General features: G+C 42.3%; 2 protein-coding genes across 2 annotated transcripts; both read right to left on the bottom strand.

The window, feature by feature from the left end:
• Nucleotides 1-925: 925 nt before the first annotated feature.
• Nucleotides 926-1,660, bottom strand: LOC123397011 (eukaryotic translation initiation factor 3 subunit G-like). Its single transcript, XM_045091731.1, has 2 exons — nucleotides 1,646-1,660; nucleotides 926-1,478 (listed from the first exon to the last, which is right to left on the bottom strand). The coding sequence occupies exons 1-2, from the start codon at nucleotides 1,658-1,660 to the stop codon at nucleotides 1,002-1,004; spliced, it is 492 nt and encodes a 163-aa protein (XP_044947666.1). The 3' UTR covers nucleotides 926-1,001.
• Nucleotides 1,661-7,065: 5,405 nt separating this feature from the next.
• LOC123396843 (serine carboxypeptidase-like 15) lies at nucleotides 7,066-10,899 on the bottom strand. The gene is made up of 13 exons (XM_045091642.1): nucleotides 10,619-10,899; nucleotides 10,372-10,517; nucleotides 9,572-9,648; nucleotides 9,369-9,491; nucleotides 9,186-9,288; nucleotides 9,061-9,098; nucleotides 8,531-8,635; nucleotides 8,290-8,361; nucleotides 8,026-8,202; nucleotides 7,874-7,945; nucleotides 7,539-7,771; nucleotides 7,395-7,440; nucleotides 7,066-7,325 (listed from the first exon to the last, which is right to left on the bottom strand). Exons 1-13 carry the CDS (start codon nucleotides 10,819-10,821, stop codon nucleotides 7,242-7,244), a joined length of 1,479 nt encoding a protein of 492 aa, XP_044947577.1. The 5' UTR covers nucleotides 10,822-10,899; the 3' UTR covers nucleotides 7,066-7,241.
• Between the last annotated feature and the right edge of the window lie 538 nt (nucleotides 10,900-11,437).

Here is an 11,437-nt window from a genome sequence, read left to right as displayed (position 1 = left end):
CCGTCAACGGTTGAGACTACAACATGGGATATTATCTTATGTACCGATGGCATATATCCTTAGCACGCTGCATTTGTTAAGACCATATCCGAACCACATGGCAATAAACAAAAGCACTTCGCAACAATGCAGGAACTAGCTAGGAAGGATGTGGAGAGTGCATTTTGAATGCTGCAAGCGCATTAGGAAAGTGTCTGTGGGGCTGCACTGATGTGGAAATCATAAACTTTATGCCAGCTGATGACATGTTGTGTTATTTTGCATAATATGATCATCGTCGAAGATGAGGGTGATAGTGTAGCTCAAACCAATGGTTTTAAAGCACGTGGAGAACAAGTTGAAATCGCGGAAGATCAAGATGTAGTTCAGTTTATGAACTTTCTACATATGCATCACAATCTCCAAGATCATCACGTGCACATGCAACTACTCAATTATCTGGTGGAGCATATGTGCATTCCTAATGAAAAATCAAAGAGAAGATGATTGATTGTGCACTTTAAATAAATTTGATGTAAAAGCTATTTATGTTCGATACCAACATTTGTTATTTCCGTGTGACATTAGTTTGTGTGATCGACATGTATGGTTTTGCAGAACCAACTTTTAGGAAATTAGACGATGCCCCACGCGTTACTGTGGAAAACTTGTTAAAAATATATAGATAAATGTTAGAAAACTAATGTTAACATCAAATTATTATAAAAATGTCTTGCTTAATTTCCAAGAATAATTTGATGCATGAGGATATGTTTTGTATGAAGAAATTAATAAAAAATAAATAACTTATGACTGCATACATGACTTGATGATGTGACATTGTTGCATGAAGAGGAAAATTAGGTAATGGATTTTAGCTATTTAAGAATAGAAGATGCGGTAAAGCTGCCCTCGCCGTGTGAAGGAAATTCCGGAATACATTGTATACGTAGGAATATTACTTCAATACCATAATATAAGGTGTTTTTGCAGTTCAACGGATGGTGTATTTCTCAAACATGTCAGTGTGGATATACCCAATCGACTCGGAGCCTGCGGCCGCCGACGAGGTGGCCGTTGAGCTTGGTGATGGCCTCCTCCGCGTGCTCACGGTTCTCGAACGCGACCCACCCGAAGCCCACGGGGTCATGCCTCCTCGAGCTCGTTAAGCACATGCCGAGCGGCCCGAACCGCCTGAAGAGCCCGCGCAGCTCGCGGTCGTCGGGGATCACGCTCAGCGGCACGTTGGTCACGCGCACGAGGCGGCGCAGCTGGTGTTGGCTCCCAGTCCCGGAGCCGGCGGCGGAGTCGAGCAAGAGCGGGTGCCTCCCCCTCCCCGGGGGGCACCGCTCTTTGCATGTTCTGAGGCTGAAAAGCCCGTGGATGTAGTTGTAGGGGCAGAAGTAATCGTTCTTGTGGATTCTGCCTACTCCGCACAGGTCACATGTCCTCTTCTCAGGGCGGCGGCGCTCATCACAGTCTGAGAGGAAACACGAGAGCTGTCGTCAGTACATGCTTCCAGGGAGCAGAATAATGCGGTGTTGGATGGCTTTTCAGGTGTGCACGAATAATGCGTGTTACTATGGAGGTACTCCAATTAGTAAGCAAAAAAAAAATTGTGTATTGTACTATTGTTTGTCCAACAAAGAGAGAGAGAGAAACGCACAAACCTTGCGGCCATAGCGCAGACGACCTCTTGACAGTCTTCTTCTTTATCGGAGTCCTAGCCGCTCTGGTCTTTCTCCTCTTCTTCTTCTCGCCGATCTTCCTCCGCTGTCTGCGGCTGGCCATCTCCTCGACTTAATTTCCGGCGTTGGCTACTTCTATAACGTTTCGTTACTCGTTAACCTTGAGGCTTTATATAGCAGTCAATGAGACTTGGAAGCCGAGATACAAATTCGTACCGAGGCGCGGTACAGCCGGAAGCCGCCGGATCTGCTGCTACATCACCGAGCCGCTGTTCCCTGATCCCGATTCCTGTTCGCTCCACGCCCTCGCCTCGGTTTCCTCTAGTTGCTGCTGCTGCTGCCGCTGTTAAAGCAAATTGCTGCTGCTGTCCACGTGGAGATCAAAGTGCTAGAGGGCCAAGGCTGCAGCTAGTACAAAATACTACTCACGTGGAGGAGCAGGCTGGTTACTAGTTTGACTTTGTCATCCCCAACTGCTACATCCACTGCCCAATACTACCAGGTGCTATTTTTTCCAATAATTCTTTGGTCCGCATATTAATTCTATCAAGAATTTTTCTACCGGCTTGTACTACTTTGTGTACACAGATTTATCTACTCATGTCATCCATGAAGTACGATCTTCCGCTGCTGGATCGTGACACGAGGTTTGCCCTATGGCAAGTCAAGATGCGGGCGTTGTTGGCACAGGTCGACTATGATGATGCACTGGATAGTTTTAGGAAGAACAGAATTGAGGATTGGACTGCTGAGGAGAAACGAAGGGACCGTAAGGCTTTGTCACAAATTCAACTCCATTTGCATGATAATATTTTACAGGAAGTTTTGAGCGAGAAAACTGCCGCCGCTCTATGGTTAAAGGTGGAAGGGATTTGCATGACAAAAGATCTCACCAGCAAAAGTAAGAACGGTCAGAGGGGTCGGTCGCAATCCAGAGACAAGAAGCAGTCTTGCAGGTATTGCAAGAGAGACGGGCATGACATCTCAGAATGTTTCAAGTTGCAGAACAAGGAAAAGAGGAATGGTACGTATAAACCGAAAGGTAACAAACAAGGTGAAAATTCTGCTAATGTTGCTTGTGATGAAAGTTTCGATGATGCTCTTGTTGTTATTGCTGGATGTGTTGAGACCAATGATGAGTGGGTACTTGACACTGCGTGTACTTTTCATATGTGCCCGCATAGAGATTGGTTTACTACTTTTGATTCTACTACTGTTGCTGGTTCCGTTTTGGGTTTTGATAATTCACCATGCAAGATTGAAGGCATTGGTTCCATTCGAATCAAGATGTTTGATGGCACAATCAGAACTTTGACAGATGTTCGGTATATTCCGAAGATGAAGAGAAATCTTATCTCTGTGAGTGCCCTTGATGCAAAGGGGTACAAGTATTCAGGTGGAGATAGCGTTTTGAAGGTCACCAAAGGTTCTCTCATTGTGATGAAAGGTGACTTAAGTTCGACCAATGGTCTTTATTACCTTCGAGGTTCTACCGTTTCAGGTAACGCTACTCCAGTTATTTCAAAGAATTCTGTTTGTGATGCTTCTAAATTTTGGCATATGCGTCTTGGACATATGAGTGAACTTGGTTTGGCAGAGTTAAATAAGAGAGGTCTTCTTAAAGGATACCAAACTGGTAAATTGAAATTTTGTGAGCATTGTATCTTTGGCAAGCACAAGAGGGTGAAGTTCAACACTTCGACTCATACAACTGAAGGTATTCTTGATTATGTGCATTCTGATTTATGGGGACCATCTCGCAAAAGGTCATTAGGTGGTGCTCGTTACATGTTGACTATTATTGATGATTATTCGAGAAAGGTTTGGCCTTATTTCTTGAAGCATAAATGGCAAGCTTTCTCAGCTTTTAAGGAGTGGAAGATTATGATTGAGAGACAAACTGAAAGGAAGGTAAAAATACTTCGCACTGATAATGGTATGGAATTCTGTTCTAAGCAATTTGGGAATTATTGCAAGTCTGAAGGCATTGTCAGACGCCACACCGTTCCTTATACTCCTCAACAAAACGGTGTTGCTGAGCGTATGAACAGGACCATTATTTCTAGAGCCCGTTGCATGTTGTCCAATGCAGGTTTGCATAGGCGTTTTTGGGCTGAGGCCGCTTCCACTGCTTGTTATCTCATCAACCGTTCACCATCTATTCCTCTTAATAAGAAAACTCCAATTGAGGTATGGTCTGGTTCACCTGCTGATTATTCACAGTTGAGAATTTTTGGTTGTACTGCTTATGCTCATGTTGATAATGGGAAGTTGGAGCCTAGGGCTGTTAAGTGCATCTTTCTTGGTTACAAATCTGGTGTTAAAGGTTTTAAATTATGGAATCCTGAAACACAAAAGATTGTTATTAGCAGGAACGTTATCTTTAATGAATCTGCTATGTTACATGATGTTCCATCTACTAATGTTCCAATTGAGAGTGAACAACAGTCTACTGTTCAGCAGCCTACTGTTCAGGTGGAGCGTGTTATCGATTCAGGTGATATTTCCGATAAGGAAAATGTTGATGCACATGATGAACCCGTCTTTGATGATGAACATGTCACTCCAAATCGGCCTATTGTTCCACCCGGTTGGAATCTCGCACGTGAAAGAGTTAGGCGGGGTATTAATGCACCTGAGAGGTTAATTGAGGAGTGCAATATTGTTTCTTTTGCTTTATCTATTGCAGAAGAAATTGAAGGTAATGTTGAGCCTTCTTCATATTCCGAGGCTATTATTTCTGGTGATAGTAATAAGTGGATGACTGCTATGCATGATGAGATGGAATCACTTGAAAAGAATGGCACTTGGGATTTGGTAAGATTACCTAGAGAGAAGAAACATATTCGTTGTAAGTGGGTTTTCAAAATAAAGGAAGGTGTTTCTCCTAATGATGAGGCAAGATATAAAGCAAGGTTGGTTGCTAAAGGTTATAGCCAAATTCCAGGTATTGACTATAACGAAGTCTTTTCTCCTGTTGTGAAGCATAGCTCTACTCGCACTTTACTTAGTATTGTTGCCATGAATGATTTTGAGCTTGAACAATTGGATGTTAAAACTGCATTCTTACATGGAGAATTAGAAGAGGATATTTATATGGAACAACCTGAAGGTTTTGTTATTCCTGGAAAAGAAAAGCTTGTCTGTAAGTTAAAGAAATCTCTTTATGGATTGAAGCAATCCCCTCGACAGTGGTACAAGAGATTTGACACCTTTATGCTCTCTCAAGGTTTCAATCGGTCTAATTATGATAGATGTGTTTATTTGAAAACTGTCAATGGTTCAGCTATTTATTTGCTCCTTTATGTTGATGATATGTTAATTGCTGCAAAGAGCATGTCAGAGATTGATGAACTAAAGAAGCAATTGAGTAATGAATTTGAGATGAAGGATTTGGGTGCAGCAAAGAAAATACTTGGCATGAAAATATCCAGAGATAGACCGTCTGAAAAATTATATCTCGGTCAGAAGGGATATATTGATAAAGTTCTTCGTCGTTTTAATATGCATAATGCCAAGCCAGTAAGTACTCCGTTAGCTGCACACTTCAAATTATCATCAGCCTTATGTCCTGAGTCAGATGCAGATATTGAGTACATGTCTAGAGTTCCCTATTCGAGTGCAGTTGGTTCACTTATGTATGCCATGGTTTGTTCTCGTCCGGATTTATCTTATGCACTGACTGTTGTTAGTAGATACATGGCTAATCCTGGAAAAGAGCATTGGAATGCAGTTCAGTGGATTTTCAGATACCTGCGAGGTACTTCTAATGCTTATTTACAGTTTGGGAAAACTGGAGATGGACTTGTTGGTTTTGTTGATTCTGATTTTGCTGGTGATTTGGATAAGAGAAGATCACTCACAGGTTATGTTTTCACCATTGGTGGTTGTGCTGTGAGTTGGAGAGCAACTTTGCAGTCTATTGTGGCTTGTTCCACTACTGATGCCGAGTATATGGCTATTTCTGAGGCATGCAAAGAAGCTATCTGGTTGAGAGGTTTGTACGCTGAGCTTTGTGGAGATTCATCTTGCCCTACCATATTTTCTGACAGTCAAGGTGCTATATATCTTACAAAGCATCCAATGTATCACGAGAGAACAAAACACATTGATGTCAGATTTCACTATGTTCGAGATGTTGTTGCTAAAGGTGATTTGAAGATATGCAAGATAAGTACCCATGATAATCCAGCTGATATGATGACAAAGCCAGTTCCTACCAATAAGTTTGAGCTTTGCTCAGGCTTAGTTGGTATTTCTCACTAGTCCTATGGACTTTGACGCACAAGGTGTTTAAGCTGATTTGGATGGAGTTATTCACTTTCTTCGACTACTGGAGGGAATTTGGCTCAAGGTGGAGATTGTTAAATTGTGATCCAAATTCTACCGTATTGGACTAGACGTAGTACAAACGGTGTGGGCCTTTGCGTTGGTACCGACGCGTACGAGTACAACTTGTTTACTTGTCCTCCAAGGACTCTTTTGTATTGCCCCCTCATATATACTTCATGTAGTCGCACCTAAAGACGGTTCTGTCGTCTCGTGCTTGTAATACTCCTCCTCATAGTGATTGCGCCTTCGTGCGTCCGTGGTTTTCTCCCGCAAGGGTTTCTACGTAAAAATCCGTGTCTCGTTGATCTCGTTTTATCTAACAATACACCTCAAAGAAATTTGATAAAACTAAATTTCCTTCTAAATTATGGAAAAAGAAAAATTGCATGACTTAAAGATTATTGCGTCTTATTTGCGATATCTAGGTATATGTATATGGTCGTGCTATTTTAGTGTCCTTAGATATCTTTGTGGAGATCTCTAGAGTGCCCATTTACTAGATACTTATTTGTGAAATACTTTCGGCGATTGTAAGAGAGAGAAAACTTAGGAGAATCTACCTCATCAAGGATAAATTATTGATGACTTGTTGTCCCGGAGCGTGATGATGAGCGCAGGGTGAGAGGAATATTATTATTAATGCAATGATATGTTTTATCACGTAATACATGGGTATGCAAATGGATTACGGTCGTTCGATGGAGTCTTATCTACAAAGGCAGATAGATATCTGTCTATTAATTTATGTATGTACTGCTATATAATACCATCGTATATAGGGGGTGTACCTTAGCATGCCCACCAACCTTTTTCTGTTATTTTTTCTTTAAACAAGCGAAAATTCATTTATTGTTATTTTTTTCAAAAAATGAGGATTACCCTCTGGCCTTGGCATCAAATGATGCACACAGTTATATCCTCCATTGTTATACATTGAACAGAATTTGCATCTACCGATCAAGCTTTAACAACTATTGTTTATATCTCCAAGGCACAACTAACACAATGTAGTTACTATTAGAAGTATATTGTGTTTAAGATAGAGATAGCACTTAGAGATAGAATATGTTTAAATCATGTATGACTTGCCCTCTACTCCAAGTCTCTCTCCCCTCACATGTACTCGTATATATACCCCTACAAAGGTCAGATTAATACAACATAATATTCAGCCATCTTATAATTTCCACAGTTACAACGTGATGGACACAATAACCACCACCGGAGGTTTCATGTACACCATCAAAGAGGCTCACCAGAAAGCCACCTTGCAAACATAGCAAGGCATTGCTTTGGCATGTACTCCGGAGCAGTATGTCCACCGCCCTATTTCACAAACGAAAATATTACCATACATCTATTTGGTGTAGCAAAGAGAAGACATCAAGGGCATACCTTGACAGTTGCGAAGGTGAGGTTATTTGAGTATGACCTTGTATATCTGCACATGAGAAAAAGTTGCTTGTGAGCATCATCAGAACAAGTCTCAGCCTATTCAGTTGCAACACCCTTATGACGGACGGACAAATCAATCCTCACCCTGCAACTTGTGCATCCACATACCACGGCCTCCACTCATCCACAACGGAGAAGTTGAGAGACCTGATCCAGGCCTGGGTGCCGATGGACGGTACGATCATGTCATGATCGCCGCTGTAGATCAGGCTCCTGTAGCCTCTGGTGGTCACATCCAGATGGTGCTCCACCGAACTGAAAATATCGTTGGTGTACCGTATGTCGAAGTTGCATCTTAGCCATGAAGGAACCGTTCCCTGCAATGTACTTACAATATGATGATCAACCATACCATACAAGCTTGCAGGAAGCACCAACTGATTTTTCATTACAGACAGCTTCATTCAGTCGTCAACTACCTTGTGGATACCAAGAGCCTCTCTGACAGTGCCATTGTTCGCCCATATCATGGAGAGTGCATATTCCGCCGTCTGCGATGAAATACAAAATAGTATCAGATAATGTTACATTGTGCTGCAATTTTACTAGTACTGTTTATTTGTTTACTAACTCTGCACTCTGTAGAAATCTCAGACAACTGAAGCCCGGCCGTGGCATCGGCAGCATAGTCCTCCTGCAGCTGGAGCACCTCTCGTGGGCCTGAATTCAGCTTCAGTTTGTATGGGCGCGGGCTCGCGAAAGCACACAGGGGCTCCAGGATGTGGTTTGGGCATATGTCCTTGACACACTTCATAAAAATACAACTTGACTGATACTCACTCACTCATTGTGAAAAATGAAAGGCAAAACTTTGCTTCGGAAAAGAATCGGATACCTCGTCGATGGCTTCATGACTTTTTGCGCACTCCTCGCTGAATTCCCATGCACCGCAGCTCTCCTTGTACGCCTGAAAATAATCAAGGCACGAAATGGTGATCAAGTAAACTGCAAAGATCAACATAAAGCTACAAAAATTTTGCGGTATATTTTTTCAAAAGAAAAACTGACTTAATAGATGAGGGGTCCTGGATGGCTGGATGCAAGTAACAAATTCCCTTTAAAAAAAATAATGGTACCTGGTACATTTCGTCAGATATGAGACCCTTCCCGTTTGCAAATGGAATTTTAGCTGGATTATCGTAGTACCAATAATCTGTGACTGGATTCCCCACAAGGTAGCCCTGGTCATAACATGGCAAATTAGGAGGAAGAAAGTTTAAACTAATCAAACTTTTTTTAGGAAAGTACGGCAGGAAAAACCGGGCCGAAACCATTTTCAAATTGAGAGGAAAAAAAATTCAAACTGTTCTAATTTTATTGTGAGAGAACTATGGCGTGGGCAAACCCAAATTGAGAGGAAAAAAGTTCCTAAATATTTTAGGAACTGCAGGAGGCAAACACCGGCCTGGACCATTTCCAAATTGAGAGGAAAAACATTCAAAATAATCTAACTTTTTCTAAGACCTACGGCGGGCAATCGCGGGCCTGTACCATCTCCAGATTGCGAGAAAAAGTTCAAACCGACTTTGAAAATAGAGTACAACAGGCAGACCGGGTTTTTTTTTCAAATACATAACATGGTAGTTGCACTCTATTGGCTTCAAACCTTTAGATTGAGATCTGATCCACTGCCATCTTCTATCCCTGGGAGAAGTTATACATCAAGTTGTTCAGAAAAGAAACTGAAATACGTATGGCAAAGAGAAGAACATGTGCATGTATAAAAGTTACCTTTAGCTATTCCAAGGGTGATGCCTGGCACAGTAATACCACAGTAGGAATCACCAGCGACGTAAAAAGGGTTCGACAAGAACTCTGGGTGTTCATCAAACCACTGCAGCACATACATGTAAGAACAATAAGCATTTGTAGTTAATGCTAGTGGTATTTGGGTGGCTGAGGAGAAAGTGTGACCTTTCTGATGAAGGTGACAATTTGGGTGACGACTTTGGTATCACTTGATTTGTATCCTTGCTCTGTTTTGGAGTACGAGAAGCCGGTTCCTACGGGGGAATCGATGAAGATGATATTGCTCACCTGGGAGACGGAGGGATCCATGTGCAACTCAGAATCATGAAAATAGTAAGAATGAAGAAGAGACCGAGACTGAAACCTGCCTTGGTCCATGAGTCTGGTTTGTAGAGCAACTTGGGAAAGCCGTTGACGTCGGTACGACGGTCGAAACTTAGAGGGCCTGCACATATATACTTGATTGTTGGGACCTTAACATATAAAAAGGTGTATCCATGTTTTGCACGATTTTTGGCTAGTGCTACATAGCGCATTGTCTTTGCAAAATGTTCAACTCTTTATTCAAGCAGTAGTAGAAGAGGATTTGCTTCGAGACACGTAGAAGGTGAGTGCATATCCAGTGCTCCCATCACTCAAATGTTCCCATGCCAACATTTTCCAAAACAAAAACATTGTGCATGTTCATAAGACATGTGTTCACACTCCTAAAAAATTCATATTTAAATTTGAAATACACATAGAAAAACAAAAAAAAAAGAGAATCTTGGTGTGATGTGAGTAGTGTCATTTTTTGCTTTTTGTTCTTTTGTGACACTATTCATGCAGATTTCTCTTCTTTGTTTCTTCTTGTGACGAATTTGGGTTCGCTATTTTTTAGGGATTGTAGAAAAAAGTCTTGTGAACATTCAATTTTTTTTGAAACATTCAAATTATTTTTAAAAGTTTGGAGTAAGGGAGCATTTAAACTGTGGAAGCACCTGATATTTTTCCGGTAGAAGGCATGTGGACAAAGCCATACCGAGTAGTACTAGTTGCAATTTCCGTGGATACATATGAAAGTTTGATTGAGATAGATACAGATGCACGGTCACTAAAAATGGAAAAGACAAGGAAGATGGATGGAGACGAGACGATGGTTCTGGGCTTGAAGAGTTCGGTTACCTACCGATCTCATAGACAAGGCCGGAGAAGGCGGAGCACCCTGGCCCACCAGTCAGCCAGACCATGACGGGGTCCTTCGCCGGGTCCCTCTCCGACCGGATGAAGTAGTAGAAGAGGCGAACGCCATTGCTCTCATCCACCTCGACATACCTGCGACGTGATGATGCGATGCATGCATGCAAGTCACACGAGAAGCTAATCAATCAGTTTGTCAAGTGGAGAAAGCCAGGGGTATGGTAGTACGTACGTACCCCGTTTGGAGCTGGAAGGGGAGGGGGCCGTCGAAGCCAGGGAGATGGGTGATGATCTTGCTCTGCTGCTGGGGGGAGCTGAAGCTGGAGCCGGAGGAGGACGACGACGGCGCGGCAGAGGGTAGGAGGAGGAGGAGGAAGAGGCAGGCGGAGGCAACGAGGGCGCCGCGTCTGCCGTCTCGTCTCCTCGTCGTCGTCGTCATCGCGTGGATATCCTTATTACTGTCGTCTCTCCCTCTCGCGCGCTCTTTGTACTATCGATCCTTCCGCGGCTGCCTCGCCCTTAATTTGTATCTTAGTGCTGCGGAGGCTTCGCAGGGGAAATGGAAGGAAGGAAGAAGAAAGAACCAAGAAACTAAACCAAGATAAAGAGACTCCACGGACGTACATGCTGATGGCCGGGATTTCTACAGCTGGTTTACGTACGTGCGTATGATCCATGCTGTCTTTTCATACATACGGGCGAATCCTTCAAAAGTAGAAAATTTGTCGGATTTTATTTTGATATAGTACAGTCAAAGTCATTTACATTACGCGAGAATACATCCATGCAAGAATACGCGAGAATACATTCATGCCTCGGATTTTATAGAGATTAATAAAGTAGCCACGGACGTCTTTGTAATCGGTGATGGAAACGTCTCCTCTCACGCACATTACTGTAAGTCCTGAAATTATACAAACACAAAAATTTGTTAGAATTAACCCATAACCTACATTTTCCATGCTCCATTAACTTAAATTACCATGGTTATATTAAAAATTTGCCTTATTTTGCAAAACAGAAAGAATTTGTCATGTCCGTGAACTTAAGTTGAC

Source organism: Hordeum vulgare, chromosome 5H (assembly GCF_904849725.1).
Source record: "Hordeum vulgare subsp. vulgare chromosome 5H, MorexV3_pseudomolecules_assembly, whole genome shotgun sequence".
Lineage (NCBI taxonomy): Eukaryota > Viridiplantae > Streptophyta > Magnoliopsida > Poales > Poaceae > Hordeum > Hordeum vulgare.
This window is presented reverse-complemented; position numbering and strand designations above follow the sequence as displayed.

What these genes read in the sequence shown, in the direction of transcription:
- LOC123396843 (XM_045091642.1), bottom strand. Translation starts at nt 10,821, where the DNA reads ATGACGACGACGACGAGGAGACGAGACGGCAGACGCGGCGCCCTCGTT. An exon ending in TATCTGACGAAATGTACCAG is followed by an intron (nt 8,362 to 8,530) that starts GTACCATTATTT and finishes GATTATTTTCAG; the next exon opens with GCGTACAAGGAGAGCTGCGG. An exon ending in AGGCTCTTGGTATCCACAAG is followed by an intron (nt 7,772 to 7,873) that starts GTAGTTGACGAC and finishes AGTACATTGCAG; the next exon opens with GGAACGGTTCCTTCATGGCT.